The sequence below is a fragment of the Pollachius pollachius genome, assembly GCF_949987615.1.
Source record: "Pollachius pollachius genome assembly, chromosome: 20".
NCBI lineage: Eukaryota > Metazoa > Chordata > Actinopteri > Gadiformes > Gadidae > Pollachius > Pollachius pollachius.
This window is the reverse complement of record NC_136953.1, coordinates 15,502,878-15,523,853: the sequence shown is the minus strand read 5'-3', so window position 1 is coordinate 15,523,853 and position 20,976 is coordinate 15,502,878. Positions and strand designations below refer to the sequence as shown.

At 48.3% G+C, this 20,976-nt stretch overlaps 1 protein-coding gene across 1 annotated transcript in view; it reads left to right on the top strand.

The window, feature by feature from the left end:
* adgra3 (adhesion G protein-coupled receptor A3) overlaps positions 1 to 13,335 on the top strand; it is a 37,605-nt gene extending 24,270 nt beyond the window's left edge. The window contains exons 9-19 of the mRNA XM_079757951.1: positions 608 to 800; positions 1,186 to 1,335; positions 4,128 to 4,286; positions 4,884 to 5,051; positions 6,301 to 6,526; positions 7,091 to 7,299; positions 7,919 to 8,043; positions 8,610 to 8,733; positions 10,086 to 10,231; positions 10,650 to 10,745; positions 11,296 to 13,335. Of these exons, the coding sequence (XP_079614077.1) occupies positions 608 to 800; positions 1,186 to 1,335; positions 4,128 to 4,286; positions 4,884 to 5,051; positions 6,301 to 6,526; positions 7,091 to 7,299; positions 7,919 to 8,043; positions 8,610 to 8,733; positions 10,086 to 10,231; positions 10,650 to 10,745; positions 11,296 to 12,967 (3,268 nt within the window). The 3' untranslated portion in view covers positions 12,968 to 13,335. The remainder of the gene's footprint in view (positions 1 to 607; positions 801 to 1,185; positions 1,336 to 4,127; positions 4,287 to 4,883; positions 5,052 to 6,300; positions 6,527 to 7,090; positions 7,300 to 7,918; positions 8,044 to 8,609; positions 8,734 to 10,085; positions 10,232 to 10,649; positions 10,746 to 11,295) is intronic.
* Positions 13,336 to 20,976: the final 7,641 nt, after the last annotated feature.

The window sequence follows — 20,976 nt, the reverse complement described above, 5'->3', positions numbered from 1 at the left end:
GCACGCACATATACTCACACAAACACACACATATACTCACACACACACACACACACACACACAGGGGTTTTCTGATTTGATGCTGCTGTTTGTGTGTGTGTGTAAATGTTGCAATTGTTGTTGCCAGGTTGTTGTTGCATTATTTTATAACCTCAAAAGGATGCAGTGGCATCTTATCATGAAAAGGTTTAGGTAAAATGTTTCAATTCAGTGGGTTTGTTGCCAAGCGCTTTGGCTCCCCCTAGTGGCGGGATTTATCCACGCACTAACCGTCACCAAAACACATGCACCCATATATACATGTATCAGGCAAGTCTTTACAGACAAGTCTGCAGTATAATTCAGGGGGTTTTCTTAACCAGCATCCCCCAACCATTTGTGTATTGATATACACAAGCACAAAAAAAGGATCTGTTATGGTTTGCATTACATTTAAAATGCATTAAAACACACACACGGAATTAGTTGATGCTTTGCACTCACAAATCCATAATACTTTCTGGATTGAATTTTTTTTCTCTCTCATTTTTTCTTTTTAAAAACATATTTTTATACAAAAACAAAAACGAATCCCACAATCAAAGTGACGCTGAGCTTTGGCCCCCAGGTGGCCCCGCACGCTGGCGGGCATCACGGCCTACCTGCCCTGCGGCCGCACGCTGGCGGCAGGGGACGCGGGCCCCGGGGAGGCACAGCGGGCGTGGCGGCGTTGCGACCGCTCTGGGGCCTGGGCCGACGAGGACTACTCCCTCTGCCAGTACAAGAAGGACATCACGCGCTTCCTCAACGTCATCAACCAGGTCGGCCTGCCCGCTGGGGCACTGGTGTGTGTGTGTGTGTGTGTGTGTGTGTGTGTGTGAGCCAGGTACCAGCCGATTACAGCTTGTGTGCTCTAGTGTGTGTGTGTGTGTGTGTGTGTATGTAGTATAGCTGGTGTACTGTTTGTGTGTGTAGTCGAGGAATCTGTCGTTTTTTGTGAGAAAACACCTCTGAAGTGAGAGCAAATAGTAAAATGTTCTCTCTCTCTCTCTCTCTCTCTCTCTCTCTCTCTCTCTCTCTCTCTCATATGCCTGAAATTTTGCGCCAACTTGTCGCAACTCCCAAAAGTCTGTTACCTTTCATTGAAAGACGTCTTGGCACCCACCTTCTCTTATTATTTATATATATTTTATTTTCCCACGCTAGATGCCGCTGAACGAGACCAACGTGATGCAGCGAGCCCGCCGTCTGCTCGTCTACACGCAGAACGCCGCCAACTTCTCCGACACGATGGACATCGTGTTCGTGGCCGAGATGTTCGAGAAGTTCTCCAAGTTCGCCGAGAAGTTCAAAGACGTGAGCGTCCCACACATACACCCTCTAACACACACACGTACACACACAAACACGTACACACACACACACACACACACACGCACAGGCCAAACGCTCTTTGATTAGCTCGAGTTTATAACGTGGAGATAGTCACAGTGAATTTGCTCCCTGGCTTAATTGGGGCAACAGCAACAAAAGTGAAGGAGATGGAGAGAAAGGAAGCAGAGATTAGGGTTCCTTGTGGGGTCTCCTCAGACCACAATGGATCTTTTTGTTGGTGTTGAGATTTAATATCCGCACGGTGGAGAGCTCCTGCTCAATCCGCTGAGACAAAGGCGCTTTGTTCCGGGCAGAGGAACCCTGGTCAGGAAGCACAATGTGTGCGTGGATGAGATACGATCTAATATGAACGGGGAGGGAGGGAGGGAGGGAGGGAGGGGAGGGGGGCGGGGGGGGGGAACAGGTGGTGAGTAGATGACTTTGAGAGTGTTGGGTTTTTTTCTCTTGCGTTTGTTGTCGGGTGCACCTGGCTGGGTCTGAAACCTCCCGTGAAACCGAGGGGAGGGTCCACTGTAGTGTGGGGTTACCTTCCTACCCGCGTGTCCTTTGAGCGTAGTTTGCTTCCCTCCTGTCGTGATTGACTCACTCATTTGAACGCATAGTGTAAACTCAGCCGTGTGTAACGGTAGGATTACATTCAAATATTGACATTCGAGGCGAAGGAGACTTAAATTGCTTCTTTCAAGTGCTCGCCGTGCCACACACACACACATTCCTACGCACACACATGTATGCCTTCAGAGACACACACATACAGACATACACACATCTACACACACACATAACTACACACACACAAACACACGCAGGCCTTCATACACACGCAAACACATATGCTACTCGCATATGCAAACACACACATAACTACACACACACACGGATTCATGCCTTCACACAAATGCATATGCGTACACCCACACACAAACTGCATAATCTCCCCCTGCAGTTCCTAGGGGTCTCTACATTTTCATTACTGGTCAATAACGGGCCCCCTGCTTAAGGCTGGGGCCCTTTGATTGATGTGGGCTCTGCCTACTGTCCCCCACCGGTCCCCACCGATTTCGTTCTCCCCTCTGCCGGTGGCTGGTCTTGTTACCGCGGTTACCCGACACACGATCGATCGCCCCTTATCGACGCGCGTCGTCGTCGACAGTTGCAGTTATTACGCATTGGTTCATGGTGACGGCGGAACACACAGATAGGAGCTGGTTTGGTCTTAGCCTGGAAGTGTCACAGCGTTGGGGCTCGCTGTGTACTCTTTACTGTTTAGAGCAGCATTACTCATTGCGCGGCTCGCAAGCCACATGCGGCTCGCCAAGCCTCTATTTGCGGCTCGCATGGCGGTAAAAATATACAGTGATATGATCATGCAGTGAATACAGATATTTAAAAAAACAATACAAACAATTATTTAAAAAATAAATCAACAGCGGCATTAAAAGGTCGAAATATAGCCTTGTCTAGAAAATATTTTTAAACTTGCTCGGCTCTACGCTGACAGCGGGGTTGCCAGATTGGCGGTTTTCCTGCATAACAAGAGAGAATGTGCTCTTTGGATGGACTTATTCTTATTAACTTATTATTCAATAGCTTCCATGTTATGTGACCCAGTGTCTCCACATTATTCCAGAAAATAGCACACAGTCACACAAGTCTTAATTTTCCTCTCAAAGTGCACCAGATTGATGCATTCCAGGTTAAAAGGTACCAAATTTTCTTCAGGGGGAGCATGCCACCGGACCCCGCTAAGGACCAGGTTCCCTCCACAGTTTCACAAAATTCTGTGGGAAACACTGCTTCAGGGAGGACATATTATTAAGCAGGCATACTTATTTATGACTGGATTTATAGCTTTTGATACTTTGCGGTAAAATTGGCTCTCCTGTTGACGTCGTCCTGTCAGTGCGGCTCTCCTGAAAAAAATAGTGAATACCACTGGTTTAGAGGTTGAACGCTTTCATCGAGAGTGACTCAGAGTGCAGGGTTAGGGGTTCATGAAGTCACGAAGGAGCAGGTGGGGCGTCTGCAGTCTGCGCTGTCAGTTGAACTCGGTCACGTTGAACCATTTTAATTGGTAATCATATCCAGGTGACCTGTGCTATACACCTGCAGTAAACCTGGGACACTTCTGTGTCTCCTACTTTTCTCTGCTTCAGTTACATATACTTGTACTTTACATAAGAGCATATTTTATTACATTTTGTCGGTTAGATGCATATTTGGTCCATAAATCATATTTCTATTGAAACTAATTTCCTCCAGGATCCCTAAAGTAATCTGTATCTGTGCATACTAGACCCTTTGTTTAACCCTTCTCTATCTCCCTCCCTCCTATCCACTCCTCTCCCTCTCTCCCTCTCCCTCTCTCTCCATCTCCCTCCCTCCATTCCTCTCCCTCTCTCCTCTCCCCATCCCCTCTTCCCTCCCTCCCTCTCCCTCTCTCTCCATCTCCCTCCCTCCATTCCTCTCCTCTCCCTCCATCCCTCCTCTCCCTCTCTCCTCTCCCCATCCCCTCTTCCCTCTCTCCCTCCCTCCCTCTTCTCCCTCCCTCTTTTCCCTCTCCCCTCCCCTCCCTCCCTCACTCCTCTCCCTCTCCTCTCCTCCTCTCCCCTCTCTCCCCTCTCTCCCCTCCCTCCCCTCCCTCCCTCACTCTTCTCCCTCTCCCTATCACTCTCCCCTCCCTCCTCTCCCCTCTCTCCCCTCCCTCCTCTCCCCTCTCTCCCCTCCCTATCACTCCCCCCCCCCCCCCCCAGCTGGGTGAGGTGATAGTGAGCATGGCCAGTAACCTGATGCTGGCAGACGACCGGGTGCTGTGGGTGGCCCAGCGCGACGCCCGCGCCTGCACGCGAGTGGTCTCCTGCCTGCAGAGGATCGCAGCCAACCTGGTGGTCAATGCGCAGGCCTTCTCATTGGTCAGTCCCTCTTAAAACACGCCCCCCAAAGCTCCGCCCTCAACCCCATATACAACACACACACGACAGGAAAAGGGGAAAAAACAGTTATTTTTAGGCAGTATTCTACCAACACTTATTTACCATTTTGTGCTTATTAGGTTCAATTTTCAAATGATTGAATTAACTAAACCTTGTGGACATTTATTCACACACAGTGCTTTTTATTCATATAAAAAAAAAAGCACTGTGTTATTTATGTATTTATTCTTTTAATGTATTTATTCAAATGATTGATTGAAGTAAGGTTTTGTGGATATTTATTACCCCACGGTGCTATTTTACGCATGTATTTATTCATGGTTATTGCTGTTAATATACTTTACAAATGACTGAACAAAGTAAGGTTTAGTGGACGTTAATTCACACGCGGTGCTATTTAATTATGTATTAATTTATTAATGTATTTTATTCGATCAATGTATCTCGTTGAAGAACGCAATTCCCGATTACGAAACGAGGAAGGCCTTCCGATAAAATTAAAAAGTCGACACCGATCAGAGCGACAAGGAGCCGGGGTCTGAGCGTGACTCTGTGTCCCCCCCCCCCCCCCCCCAGACGTCCCCCAACATCGCCCTGGAGGTCCACCCGGTGCGGGCGGGCGAGTGGCGCGGCATGGCGTGCGTCCTCTTCCAGAAGCCCGGGCTGGAGCGGCCGGCCGGACAGGACCGCCAGCTCACCTTCAAGTGCAACGCCACCAACGCCTTCGCCAGCATCCTGCACAAGGTGGGCGGGGCTAACGGGGGGCTGGCGCGCTCTTTGTCGTCATCATCGTCGTCTTCATCTTCGTCGTCGTCTTTATCTTCATCGTCGTGTTCGTCGCCATCATCGTCTTCATCATCATCGTTGTCTTCATCTTCATCGTCGTGTTCATCGGCATCGTCGTCTTCATCATCATCGTTGTCTTCATCGTCATTGTCGTCTTCATCGTCATCGTCGTCTTCATCATCATCGTTGTCTTCATCGTCATTGTCGTCTTCATCGTCATTGTCGTCTTCATCATCATCGTTGTCTTCGTCATAATCGTCACTTTGGCATGTGTTTATAACTTGGATGAATAAGGAGAAAAAAAGTATATTATACAAACATAGTCGTTGATTTTTCAAAGTTCCTATGCAGTGTTTTTTTGTATTTTTTTTGTGACTTTATACTCCTGCACCGATGCTTAAATGCAGTTTATGTGAAGTGTTACTTTTCAGTAAACATCATTATCTCCTTCAACAGCATCACTATCATGTCACTGGCGTGATAACGGCCTTGGTGTTGAAACTGCGGTTAATCCGTTCTGAGTTTGCGATGAAAGCAGCCCTCATTACGATTGCGTTTCTGCTCTGTTCCCTCTAAATGGAGATTCAGAGGTTTTGGATGATCTAACATAATGCAACACAATGAGGAATTAATAAGTTGACAGCTGTGTGTAGATGTATTCATATATATATATATATATATATATATAAACGTTAGCCAGAGTGGTTACTTACTGCCTTTCTCGCCAGTGTCTGGAAACAAAGCTGTTAAATTTAGTCAGTTGACAGCTGGTATCAGATGTACCTTAATGACCAGCATTAATCAAGTTGTTTGTTTTTCTCACTGTTGACATTTCTGTTGGAACTGAGGGAAGCTTCTTCAATATTTCTATCCAGACACTGTTACCCTTTGTGCCAGCAGAAAAACATTTTGTTTTTTAAAGTTTTTAAGTTACACTTTTGTAGACATTTCGACGTATCAGAAATCAACAGTTTTGTTTTAAACATGCAATATGTACGTTGTCTACCATAGCTATTTACGCTTTTAAAAATGATTACAAACTAGAAAGTTTCACAAGGATACAACATGTCCATGAAAGAGTGAATCCATCGAGGGAATTGTTCACAGCGATGCCTGCAGCTCCACCTCCAGCCACTAGAGGCTGCTTATTGGGAAATGTACATAGTGCAGCTTTAATTATCATCCATTATTGTGACTCTTTCCCCAGAACACGGTTCTGGAAGCATCCCTGCAGCTCCCGTCCTCTCTCCTCCAATCACCGGCTGCCGCTGCTGTCGCCGGGCAGACTGACGACTCCACCGCAAACGTCTTCAAGTTCTACCTGTTGGCATTCCGCAACGGCAAGTTCTTCCCGTCCACGGGGAACTCCACGCTATTGGCCGACGGCGGGAAGAGGCGAAGCGTGGCCACGCCCGTGGTCATGGCCAAGATAGGTCAGTGGAGAATGATTGGCGGGTAATGATGATGTCACGATGAGAGCCCGACCGATACTGGATTTTAGGCCCGATGCCATTACCGATAATAGGGAGTAAAAGATAAGCGATATCGGTGAACCGATATATCGGTCGGGCTCTGATGATATGATAAAGGGTGTCCCAAGTTTTTTTTCAGGTGTAGATGGATCTTGCTTTACGCGCAAGAACTTTGTTCACTTCTTCCATTTTTTGGGACAACGTTAAAGCCTGTATCGTTTTTAATATTGTTATTTATCACACTGATTCAGACAACGCAGATGTTATTAAGGAGCAGGTGGGGGGGTCAGAACATCTTGCTCACGGGTGCCTACGGGGTAGACTGCCGGCATCGGGCATCGACCCCCCGGCACCTTTTGAACCAGGAGTCAAACACAACAGCCTAAACAGCACAACATCCTGCCCCAAACAGAGCACACAGTACATCAGACTCTATACAAATGCAGGAAAATCAATGCGACCTCCAACCCAAACGGCTGACTCCATCTTTTTAATCTTCACCATGACATCATCCCCCCGTCGCAGACGGCGTCCCCCAGCACGGCCTGCGCTCGCCGGTCAACGTCACGCTGCGGCGCTTCGCCCGCGGCTCGGACGCCACGGCGGCCTTCTGGAACGCCAGCGCGGCGGCGGGCCGGGGAGGCTGGCAGGGCGAGGGCTGCCGGCTGCTGTCCCACCACGACAACTTCACCACCATCTCCTGCGACGCCCTCGGGAACTACGGCCTGCTCATGGTGGGGATTGGCCCTGGGGTTGGGGGGGGGGGGGGGGGGCGGGGTTTGGAGACTGTCTGGTCCAATCGGGTTGGGTGTTGGTGGGAGATGGTCTCGGATGTTACGCGTGTGTTACTGTGGGCGGACTGCACTGTATGTGGAAGACTTATTACCTATGCCTTTTATTTTTGAATATCTGTGCGGTTACTGGCTGGCAAACAAACCCTTTAAACAAATGTGAGAATAAACCTCATGTGTACATCACAGTGGTTGTCATAAAGACTGTCCTAACTAAACACCTCTCTCTGTCTCTCTCTCTCTGTCTCTCTCTCTCTCTCTGTCTCTCTCTCTCTCTCTCTGTCTCTGTCCCTCTCTCTCTCTGTCTCTATTTGTCTCGCTCTCTCTCTCTGTCTCTCTCTCTGTCTCTCTGTCTCTCTCTCTCTCCCCCCTCTCTCTGTCTCTCTCTGTATTGCTCTCTCTCTCTGTCTGTCTGTGTCTGTCTCTCTCTCTCTCTCTCTCTCTCTCTCTCTCTCTCTTCCCCCCCCAACTGTCTCTCTCTCTCTCTCTCTCTCTCTCTCTCTCTCTCTCTCTCTCTCTCTCTCTCTCTCTCTCTCTCTCTCTCTCTCTCCCCCCCCCCCAGGACCTGAGCAGTGTGGACCTCTTCTCCCCCAGCATCCAGCCCCTCCACCCGGTCATCTACGCCACGGGGCTGGTGCTGCTAGTCTGCATGCTCACCATCATCATCAGCTACGTCCACCACCACAGGTACCCCCCACCTATGGGTCTCTATGGGCGAGGTTTGGACCAATGGGATTCTTCAGTAAAAGATCAATAGAAGTGCTTTGGTATGGAAATGACAGTTAATGGTGATTGATAAGCTAGTTGTTTTTATTTATATTAAACTATTTTTTACATTAGTTTAGTATACCTTTCCCTTTTATCAACAAATGCACACTCAGAAAACTAGTGTGTGGCGCTGTATTATCCTTATTTTAGCAATCTTTGAAATGTGCTTAAGGATTATATACCAATTCAGAAGATTACTAGTTAATTTATTAAACAGACAGTATATTTCTAACTATGTTTCTAATCTCGTTAGAAATATACAAACTAATAACAAGATAATAATAATACGATCCTAACAACCAAATATTATAATATAAAATAAATATGAAAACCTTATTCACTCAAGTTTTACCCCAACTGTTCTTCATCCTTAACCCACGATGACTGTCAGGCGGCTCTACTGTCGACCCCACGCTCACTCTAATCGGCCCTGACACCCGTCCGGCGCCACAGTGACTTAACCCCGCTGGCTCTCCTCCTATCAGGGCGGTGCGCGTCAGCCGGAAGTTCTGGCACATGCTGGTCAACCTCTGCCTCCACATCTTCCTCACCTGCGGAGTCTTCATCGGCGGCATCAACCAGACGCGCTACATCAGCGTGTGCCAGGCGGTGAGCACAGCGACCCCACCCAGTACCCCAACCGTAACCCCACCCAGAACACCACCCTGAACCCCACCCAGAACACCACCCTGTTCTCAGTTCATCAACCCCACCCTGAACCCCACCCAGAACACCACCCTGTTCTCAGTTCATCAACCCCACCCTGAACCCCACCCTGAACCCCACCCTGAACCCCAACCTGAACCCCACCCTGAACCCCACCCAGACCCCCAACGAGGTGCCCACCCAGACCCCCACCCAGAACACCACCCAGAACACCAACCCCACCCTTGACTATGTTCTCAGATGACTCTGTTCATCCAACCAGTCATGCTGGATAGGAGGGGGGGAGACGTTTGGAGGAGAGAGAGAGAGAGAGAGAGAGAGAGAGAGAGAGAGAGAGAGAGAGAGAGAGAGAGAGAGAGAGAGAGAGAGAGAGAGAGAGAGGGAACGAGGTTAGAGAAAGGGAGGGAGGCAGGAGGGGGAGGGCGGGAGGGGAGAGGGAGGGAGGAGATGCAGGCTTTGTCTCCCCCTCGGTTGTCGCTGAAGGGTTCCTGGCTCGTTCCTGCTCGCTCGCTCCATCTCTTATTCATCCCACCGTAACCCTGGCGCGGCGGAGAGAGTTTGGCGTTTTCTTTTGTCTTCTTCTCCATTTCCTTACATTCGCCTCAAGGGTTTCCGGGAACATTTCTCCCCAAACTTTCCCTGCAGAGGAAAAGTTATTCCAACCCCGATTTGAACACTTAAATACTTAAACCTGTTTCACACCAGCCGTCACTTCGGTTGAATCCGAGACATTCCCTCCTTTGTGTTTCCCACATTTCAAAGATAAGTCCCTTGGTTGATGAGCTGTGGGTGGGCAGAGTAAACAAGTTTTTTGGAACCCAAGTGATGGCTACAGAAAAAAACAAAAAAAACAATTATCATATATTGTATGATAATTTTGAGGTTCACTGGAGACCGTCAAGCATATAAAAGAGAGAGAGAGGGTGGGAGGGAGATGGGGAGAAAGAGAGAGGGTGAGAGACAGGACAAGAGAGAGGGGGCGAGGGAGGGAGATAGGGGTAGAGAGAGAGAGAGAGAGAGGGAGAGGGGGGGGCGAGAGAGAGAGGGGGCAAGGGAGGGAGAGAGAGAGAGAGAGAGAGGGAACCTCAAGGCGTCGTAGTGCTTTTTGTTTTGCTTCAGCAGCGTTCTTTAAAAGTTCAGTTCTTTAAAAGCAGCTGTGTCCCACCCTCTGCTCATGTTGTCGATCCACCTGGAGGGAACGTGTTTCACGACGAAAGAGGAGTTCACATGGGACCTTGGGTTTATTTCACGAGAGAGACATTCGTTGACCGCTTGAGCGTTCCCTTCCTCCCCAGGTGGGGATCCTGCTGCACTACTCCACCCTGGCCACCACCCTTTGGGTGGGGGTCACGGCGCGCAACATCTACAAGCAGGTGACGCGCAAGGCCAAGCGCTACGAAGAGCTGGACGAGCCGCCCCCACCCCCCCGACCCATGCTCAGGTAGGGAGCCCGTGTCCGTCGCTACGCTAACAAGCTACGACGCTAGCTTCCTCAGAGTTCAACACACACGTTATAATGCCGGTTGCCTTACCCTTCTTAACATTGGTGTTAGGCAATTTTCTTCATCTAAATACTTTTTCAATATAGATAAATATAAATAATACATGTATGTTTTAGAACCACATTCAAATAAGTAACAATCGTACATTGGTGCACAAATAATACTTCAAACACAGTCATTTCTCTGTTGTGTTTAGCAGCAATAATCTTTTGTCCACCGGGTGTCAGTGTTGGCACCTAGTTTCAGTCAACGTCGTTATTTTGTTCCCTTCCTGCTAGTTCCACCTTCTAAACGCAAAGTGCTGAATCCGAGATGCCTCCTCTAACTCTACCTCTTCTCTTGTTTTTGTCTTGACAGGTTCTACTTAATTGGCGGAGGGATACCCATTATCGTTTGCGGCATCACTGCAGCAGCCAACATCAAAAACTATGGCAGTCGGATCAATGCGCCGTAGTAAGTAGTAGTCCACAGCAAAGTTTTGATGTGTCTCTGGCAATAATATCACGGGAAATAAGGTTGTTTTTCTTTCCTGAGGCAGAGTTGTTTGTGGAAAGTGATTCATTGATAAGTATCCCTAAAGTTCCCCTAACGCAAACCAACACACAAATTAAACAATGCTAAAACTCCCTTTCATTAAAACGAATTAGGGAAGGTCATGTGTAGTATTCTAAAGTCCAACGTGTTATGTTTCAACAAGCTCCTAGTTTCAACTAACCTGGACATGGCTGTAGACAATGCCATAAGTAGGTCACTGCAATGTTTGGGCCTGTTTTTGGCAACAATAACAAAGGACACCCGTTTGTTTATCCGTCCTGAGGCTGCGTTGTTTGTGTGTGGCGCTGTTTGTGGAAAGTAAACAATTGATAATCATCCCCAAAGTTCCCCTAACACAAACCAACACACAAATGGAATGATGCGAGCACGTTGTTGGTTGTTCTGGGAAGGCATAATGTGTGGAGTTAATAATAATAATGATAATGATAATGGTGTTCCCTGTTTCTAGCTGCTGGATGGCGTGGGAGCCCAGCATCGGGGCCTTCTACGGCCCAGTGGGCTTCATCGTGTTTGTGGACTGCATGTACTTCCTCAGCATCCTGCTGCAGCTCCACCGCCACCCGGAGCGCCGCTACGAGCTCCGGGAGCTGGGCGAGGACGAAGAGGAGGAGGAGCGGCGCTCCGGCGGCGACCCCCACCTCCGCCTCCCCCTGGCCGTCCGCCTCCCGGCGTCGGACGGCCCCCGTGGGATGGCGATGGGCGGGGCCTCGGCGTCCGCCCAGCCCTTCCCCGTGGCGGTCTCCGCCCTGGAGAACGAGCACACCTTCCCGGCCCAGCTGGTGGGCGCGGCGGGCGCGCTGGCGCTGTACGGCGCCCTGTGGGTGTTCGCCGCCATGTCGGTGTCCCAGGAGCACCCGGTGGACCTGGCCTTCACCTGCCTGTTCGGCGTGACGGCGCTGGCGCTGGCCGCCTTCATGACGGCGCACCACTGCATCAACCGCCTGGACATGCGGCGCTACTGGGCGCAGGCCTGTTGCTCGGGGCGGCGGGCGTACTCGGCCCGCCAGGAGGACGCGCTGCTGCCCGCGCCGGGCACGGCGGCGGCGGCGGCGGCGGCGAGCTCCACGGCCGGGTCGCTGCGGCGCGGGACCAGCGGCGAGCCGTCGCGCTGCGGGCAGAGCAGCGGCGCCGACTCGTCCTGCACCAACCGGAGCGCGGCGGCCGGCGTGCGGCCCTCGCCGCAGGGCAGCAAGCTGACCAACCTGCACGCCGAGGCGGCCCAGCTGGGGAAGCCCCCCGGGGGGACGGCCGTGGCGGGGGCGCCCGCCGCGGCGCCCGCCCTCCTCCTCCTCGACAGCCTGACGGAGCACTCGCTGGACAACGAGGTCAAGATGCACGTGGCGCCCGTGGGGGCGCAGTTCCGCCCCAACGGCCACAGCGGCGACCCGCCGCTCGTCGGGGGGGTCGTCGCCATGGGCAACGGGCACGCGGGGACGACGGCGGCGGCGCGGCACCACAAGAGCCGCGCGCGGGCGCACCGCGCCGGCCGGCTCACGGTGCTGCGGGAGTACGCGTACGACGTGCCGACCAGCGTGGAGGGCAGCGTGCAGAGCGCCGCCCGCAGCCGCAGCCACCACCACCACTACGACGTGGCGGCCAGGAACAGCCGCAGGGCCGCCTACATGGCGTACCGCGAGCGCCACCAGAGCCAGCTGCAGCCCGACAGCAGCGACAGCGCCAGCCTGCCGCGCCGCGCGCGCCACGCGGACAAGGCGGCGGCGGGGGCTTCGCCGCCGCTGGCGAACGGCGTCGGAGGAGGAGGAGGTTCGGGAGGCGGTGGGGTGGGAGGTGATGGTGCCGGTGAGGGCGGGAAGGGGGGGGTGTCGATGTCGCCGGGGGGCGGGGCAGGAAGCCCAGCGGCGTCGGAGAGCGGACAGCAGGCGGCGACGCCGGACGCCACCGACCCCGCCGCCGGTTCGGGTTCGGGCAAAGACGCGGGCGGGCGGGCCACTCCCACCCGGGCGGACCTGGAGGGCCAGCCCAAGTGGTACGGCCTGAACCTGGCGACGGGGCAGGACGGGACGAGGAGGGAGCAGGCGGGGCCGGCGGCGCTGCTGCTGAACACGGACAGCACGCCGGGCATCAAGACGGGCCTATGGAAACACGAAACTACCGTGTAGCGGGGGTTTCCACGCCGACGGACTGCATGAAGAGCTCCTCCTCTCAACTGTGAAGTTTTTCGTTTTTTTCTTTTGTAGAGATTTTCCAGATTGTATAGTTTTGTTTTTTATTATGGGAAAAAAAGAAAATAATTATTGGACACTAAGTGATATCCTTTTTCAGATTGTTGCCGTTGAGTCGATGAATAACCATTTTTTTTGTAAAGGGTCTATTTTTATATAATTAATCCCAAGAGTTACACGGTTTTTGAGTTGTGTGGAACTAAAGAACTGCGCCGTGTGGCTGCCCTGTACATATCCACCTTTGGGCATACCTTTATGTTTTCGTTGTAGTTCTGCCGTAAAATAAACCCAAAGTTCCATGTGAACTCCTCTTTCTTCGTGAAACACATTCCCTCCAGGTTGATGAACAACATGAGCAGAGGGTGGGACACAGCTGCTGTGTGTTAAAGAATTATCGCTGCCGGTAATTGGTGCCATTTTTAATTTTTATTGAAACAAAACAAAAAGCACTGAAACGCCTTGAGGTTCCACCACAACGTGTGTGTGTGTGTGTGTGTGTGTGTGTGTGTGTGTGTGTGTGTGTGTGTGTGTGTGTGTGTGTGTGTGTGTGTGTGTGTGTGTGTGTGTGTGTGTGTGTGTGTGTGTGTGTGTGTGTGTGCGCGCGCGCGTGCGTGCAGTGGTCCTAATAGTAGGATTTGAAAACTGAGTGGCTCCTGTTATTTTGAGCTTGATTGTCTTTGTGTTCTGCGGTTAATGTCATACAGCTAAACTATCTATGTCCGTGTTAATGTTACAGGTCTTATTTTGGTCTATAATGGAGCATTTTAGAGCAGTGTGCACTAATATGATATTTTGAAATACTTCCAGCGTCCCGTAAAACCTGTGTTTTGAAAAGTTGTTTTTCCGTCATGAAAAACAAGATAAGGGTGGCTGATACTTTCGCATGGTGTAGAATGTTTTATTTATAGAAAAAATCTGTGTAGATATGTTAATTTCCATAACGTAATGTACCTGGGAAAATGCGCCAGGTCTATGGTTCCCTGGCTTTTGTTTCAGGCCTTTATAACCGGACTCACGGTAGGCCTGCCAGCGCCCATAATCAACATCATGAGCTCCTCACCTGTGTTCCCGCCGACTGTTCTGCCCCCGGGTGAGGCGCCTCATCCCTACAGCAGCCTGGTTGAAGGTAACAGTGTGGCGGCCGATGCTTCTACCCTCTGATAAAGAGAGCAGCCTTCACCGGGACACTGATCTACCGCCCCAGCGACCGGGGCTACAGCGTGCTGTAATAAGACCTCGGAGTTATGAATGGGCGGCAGTCCGTCATGACTTGCAGTCGGGAGAAGAGTGATCTTGAAATAATGAGAAGGTTTTGGGGTTTTCTTTGTGTCTTTTGTTAACTGCAGCATGTCAAGCGGAGAGCCGATCAATTATCTGTGTTGCTTGTGGCAGGCTTTGTGTTTTACTCTCTATTGGCTTGGTGGGTTGTTGGTCACTGCCTTAAGGTTCCATGAAGGAGGGGGAATCAATACTGTATTGGATTTCTAGGTTATATTGTGCTCTTTGAATGTAGAAAAAGCTAACACTACAAAACGTCAAACATTCAGATGTGTCAGGACAGCTATAATGTTTGAAAACAACTGGCTTCATTGTTTCTGCTCCAGTTTGGTTTCCACTCCATAGTTGGGAATCTTGGCTTGCATTGTGACAAGGCAGCGTTTCTGGAGGCAAAGTATTCTGCTGTATACAGTTATATACAGTTAATACATCTGCAGTGAATGTATTTATCGACATTAACTGTCCATTATATATAACCTACAGCCTGCATAAATATCATCTAGAAACTACTGGCTGGGGTTGTGGGCGCGATCACGAATGTCCCTTTGCATGCCTGTGGGCATCTCTGTGTGTGAGTCTGAATATACCTGCTCCTTAATGATGTGCAGATATGCAGGTGAATTCACTGTTGGTCACTAAGGGGAAGGGTGTCTGTTAAATGACCTAAATGCTTCAATCATGAACTACATATAGACATGATGATACAATTAATATTAGACATGATATTGGTAATAACCTCCGTTGACATTTCGCCCCTAGAAATAGTTTGTGTCCAGAGCTCTAAAGGCAGCAAAAACATGTTGAATATCATCCTGGTGGGAACGACATCAGACTACTTTCAAAATGCCACCAATTTCTCTAAATATCCATGAGCAGATGAAGATTTGTGCACTCAAACCCCATGAGCTGGAACTCCAGACAGATGTATGGTGGAACCGTGTCGTCCTGACAACCCCACATTTGTCTGTCTGCGTCCAGAATCCCTGACCCTCAAGCTGTCAATCTGGAATGAAAGAAGATCTCATCCCTGTTGTATAATCCAATGGAGAACAGCATGGATAGCCGTGTAATCATTGAATGAATTACTTTCGTTTATTTCCGCAAAGGTAGAGTGTACGTGAATGAATCCACATGGTATAAAAATGCCAGTAGTCCCTGGCCAAGATGTTCAAAAAAAGCGAAAGGCAAAGGCAAAACAAGATATGCGGTTTTGTGATTGGAAAAGGACAGTTGCTAACAGTAAAAGCAGTAATGACAAACATACAGAACACTACCAACGGATACGTATAGACAAATATGTAGACAACATCTACAGAGAGAAATAAATTGATCATCTAAATCTACTAGAACAACAGTGCAGGACATACAGCAAGCCGCCACAGAAAAAAATACTTAAGTATTAAGTCCGTACTACTACATACTACGTGTTTAGCATCAGCAATTCAATGGGCCCGTCCTTTGTAATGTTGCAGAACTTCGATTTCTGGCTGGTTTTCACCAAGATGTTGAGATCAGCAAAAGAGCACATCCTCAACTGAGGGTCGACTAAAGGTAAACCAGTCGCCCGACTTTAACAACAATGAAGTCGATGGTTGGCTAGCGCGCACTGCGCATCGCAGTGTGAGCAGCCTTTAAGCCTTCAATTAGAGACGCCCCTTCCGTCACCATTTTTTAATTTAGGCACGAAACACACCTCTTCTCCCTGACCTTTCCTCCCCTTGTATGATATGTTATCTTATTTTAAATCAACTTTAATGTTTGTATATGCTGTAGGTATATGAAGTGGTCTGCGTCCTTTTACATGCCTTTGTTTACACCATGTACGGCACTTTGGCCAGTAAACAGTTTTTAAATGGGCCTTATAAATAAATGTTACTTACTTACTTCGGGGATTGTTGTTGATGTTTCCTTGGGGTTGGTCCACCAGAAGTGGACTCTCTGGCCAGCAACGGCGAGCTGACACCGCTGGGACGCATCCCGGCCCACCTGCCCATAGAGCCCCGCCTGGGCAAGACGATGATTATGGGATGCATCTTCAAGTCAGTGTCCTGCTCCTACCATAACCGCTCATTTACATATCATGGCCTTGAGGTTCCACCACAACGTGTGTGTGTGTGTGTGTGGGGGGGGGGGGGGGGGGGGGGGGGGGGGGGGGGGAAGAGGAGGAGAAGGAGGGGGAAGAGGAGGAAGAGGACAAGGAGGTGATAATGGTCATGGGAGGCATTTTCAAGTGGGTGTCCTGCTCCCCACCGCAACCGCTCATTTGCATATCTATCTTTGGACACTGCGTCCAGAAGCCAAACTCATTTGAGTTAATAGTAGTGAATTTTATATATTTTTTTGCATTGAAGTTACTCGCCGCTTTTCCAACAGTTACCCGTTACTATTTAAATTTACAAGTGACTTTATTTTGTTGAGTACTAGGCCCTGTCCCATTACTCTCCCCTTAACAAGAACACTTCCCTCCGAAGTAAAGAGGGAATTGATAGTAAAGATCTTTCCCTATGAAATGTGACACCACTATAATTTTATTATGCAAATTAGCATGGGGAACGTGGTCCCCTATGTCACGCGCAGCATCGACGTGTCTACACTCCAGGAAGAACCCTACTACTATTTTCATTCATGTTTGTAAATGTGACCCTTGTTTCGAAGACGACCTACACATTCAGATCGTATAGTTAAATCCAGTCAATGGCTAAATAATTTAACGTAATGTATAACTGTTTGAGAAACATGGAAAAATTACTGCTTGCTGAGTTCCTAAGTTATCCTGGGTAATTTGTGATACTCTCTTAGCTGCAAGTGAGGTACCGAGCTGGCTAGCTGACAATGGAAGATTCTAAGGGGAAATAGGCACTCCCTCTTGCTCCCCAAGTATTGGAACACGCCCTTTAGGGCTAGGGCTAGGGGTAATAATGGGACGGGGCCCTAGTAACTATTTCAGCCCTTCTCGTCGCACTAAATGTTGTACAATGTTCTGAATTAAACATTACATGACCAAACCATCTATTTTAGGGTCGGGGGTCAGGTGATGACGGTCTGTGATGTCACCCCTCTAGTGTCGGCGACGCGGTGTGTGCATGCACCACCTCGGCCGCCTGCTGCTTCCCGGAGCCCGTTGTCATCAACGTGGGCGTCGCCTTGGTTACGAGCACCGCAACTTGGACAGCAGAGCCGCTTCTCGGACCACGCGGCCCTGCCGTCGTTGTCCCAGGCCCGGGGAAGACGTCCGCTACGGAGGGCTTTCACGTCCACACCTCAGACATCTGATCTTAACCCCACGAGACACCACATGGTTACCTCAAGACAACCTGAGGGCAATCTGACTTTATAGATGAAGTCCTCTCCCAACATTGACTGCTTTAAATTAAACTTAAAGACTTTCCTTTTCTCCCAAGCTTTCAATCCACCATAATACCCCCCCCCCCCCCCCCCCCCTCCTTTTTTCCTTTCTCCCCCATGATGTCCCTATGTTATTGTTGTACTGTTCTCATTGTTTTCTTTGTTTGTCAAGCACTTTGGGTCAACCCTGTTGTTTTTTAATATTTTTTTGAATAAAACGTCAATATGTGCTGAACCAATATTGAGTGCAGATATGATCCATCCATCCCGCCCCGTTTCCCTCTTTAGAATTTACATTTATATTTAGGGAATTTGGCAGACGCTTTTATCCAATGCGACTTACAATAAGTACATTTGTCAAAAGAAAGAGAAACATTGTATCGCTGTCGATACAAGGATGTACAACTGTCCTTATCCTGTCCAGTAAAACCGGACTCCTCATTAATTCACCCCGACTGTCATCCGTCGTCCTCCCGGGAGACAGTGTGTCTAGCCAGCCGTGAGACTCACCTGAACAGGTGCTTTGTGAAACACAGACACCTCTTAGCTGTGGACACCTCCGAGACAGGCGTCTTTTGATCTGCCTCACTCTGTTGTTTTCATTGCATCGAGGGTTTTCATTGATTTGTATTAATTCAACTGTGTTTGTACCTTTACAGGTTGACAAGATAAATAAAGAATGTGTCCACCAGTCTTGATCTGTCTTATTTCAGCGGTGAAGATCTAATTATAGAACATTAAAACACATCCTAATCTTGTCGTCGGCTGTTTTTCTGCAGATAAGAATAAGCATACTATAGCCGAGTACAGTTATTTATTTCCAATGGTTTCGAACTTTGTTTGAATAAATAAAGTCTGTATCAAATAGGGTACATTATAAAAGGCGTATCTTTTTGTTAGACATGGACATATCAAAAACATCTGCATAAAAAATGTTTTGATTGACCGAGACCTGCGTTGATTTCTATTGAAATATCGTTGATAAATATATTTCGTTGTAACCTATATGCTATAAATAGGATAGGACCGATGGATGCTGATGCTCGGTCACGCGAAGAGCTGAGCCTGCACAGAGGGCTGAGCGCGCGACACACGACAGATCAGCGTTTACGCGCCTACAGAGACGCGCCTCACACAGCAGCCCGCTGAAGAAGAGGGGAAAACAACTTTACACTTCGCTTTAAAAACTGATCTCGGAAAAAGATGTCTCAGAAAAGAGTTGAGAGTAGTTCGGCCAGAGTCGATGGTGGAGGTTCTGCAGCTGGTAGGACTGTATTTTACTGTACTTCCATTGGTTGGTTTGGCCAACTTTGCATGCAACATGTCCCCGTTTTCGCACCGTGTCTTCACATTGGTCGTGATTGGAAATCGATGCCTTCACTTGCGCCTTAATTTGAAAGAATATTCCCTTTGATTAGTTTGACTAGTGCTCCGAACAATGACATGTAACGATATAGGGTTTAATTGGTGTTTTACGTAAAGTCTTGCTATTCGCCGTGGTCGTCGTCAACGTGCGTTTTCTTGCCTACTCCTGTTACTTCCGAGTTAATTGGCATGACCTTTTAAAGTGTTAAGTTTTAAAGTGATCAACCACAGATTGTTATACACTGCCTTTCAACTGCTTTATTAAGCTGTAGGATCTTTGCTTTTTTACTCGTACATTTCATTTGCACCTAATCAATGTTATTATGCTCTGCGTCAGGTGGATTTGGTTCAGCGCATGCACCCTGCGCGTCACTAATGTCAGCGTCCTCCCTTGGCGCGGGAATTGTCCTCAGAGGCACCTTGTATATCAGTACCTCCAGAAAAATGCGGCGTTTTTTTGTGATTGTTGCGGCCAAAGATCCTTGATTATGCGGCACGTTTTCGTAAAAAAATGCGAAGAAATATGCGGCATATTTATGCAATTTTATGTGATGAAATTGCGGGAACTTGCGAAAAAATGCTGGAACTTGCGAAAAATTCAGCTTTTCGATGACGTTTACGTCGCGTAATTACGTCACTTCACAACGTTCCCATGGCAACGGGGAAATGGCTGCTCGTGTGAAGTGAACGTAACATTTTTCAACTTTCTGCTAAGATATATGTGACTTTTTTGTGTTGTATGTTATATTTTGCGCGTAAATCGGCAATTTATGCGGTGAAAGTGCGGCGTATTTGAAAAAATGCGGCCCCCGCATGAATATGCGGACTTTGGCTGATTACCCGTTGAATTATGCGATCGCACAATCGCGTTTTTCTGGAGGGACTGGTATATATATATATATATATATATATATATATATATATATATATATATATATATATATATATATATATATATATATATATATATATATATAAAGGAATTAAGAAGATTTCTTGACTTTGATTTAGCTTTAGTCTCTTGTGTGGCTTGAATACAAAAACATGTGCTCCTACCAAACATCGTACCATCAATAATAAACTTTTGATTTATAATAAAAAAAAACTGAACATGTCGCAAAACCATGCCCACGTTTTTCATGGAAGCTCTGACAAGCAGTTCCACAGACGAGGTGCAGAATACACTGAGATGTCCTTTGCATAGCGCCTCGGAGACATAAGATCAATTTGAGCTGTAAAGAGAACAGTCGTCCCCACGGGATGGCATCGCTCACGCTGGCTCTAAGTACTCTCCTGACAGACGCAGTATTCTAGTGAAACGTCTCTTCATATTTACTCTTTATTTTTAGCTGCAGAGGGAAATTTTCATATCCCCGGGAGTCAATTTGTATGCAAAACAGGCAATTGTGGGGGACAAGAATAAGAACATGAATATTGTGCACAGTACATTTTTAAGTCGTTCTTTGCCGTTGTTAAAGTAAAAGTGACATGATATGAGAATCAGAAATGTGTTTAAAGTATTTTTTTTTTACATCTTGTGACACTGTGCAGGTGACAGTATTAATTAAGAGCGAGAAATACAAATTTGGAATAAAAAGTGGGAGAAAATATAAATTCAACGTGTGCCATCTTGAGTTTGTACTGGACACGCTGACGTGAATTCACCTGAATTGCGTTCAAATTGGTCCCTCGCCGCCAGTGATAAGTCCTCCACATGGCGTTAAAATGAAAAAACCACGGGTAAGCGGTTGGCACTTTTCACATCACGATTCATTCAGTCTTTGAGACCAAGTTTATTAAGCTTTTAATTTATTTGTAATAAACTTCTTCACAACTTTACAGTGGTACACACAATAACTTTCCTTATAGGCTTCCAATGCGGCACCTATTCTGGGGGATCGGAAAGGGAAAAAAGGCATCTTGTTAAATAGTACAGCTATACCCTGGCCCTTGGCTGT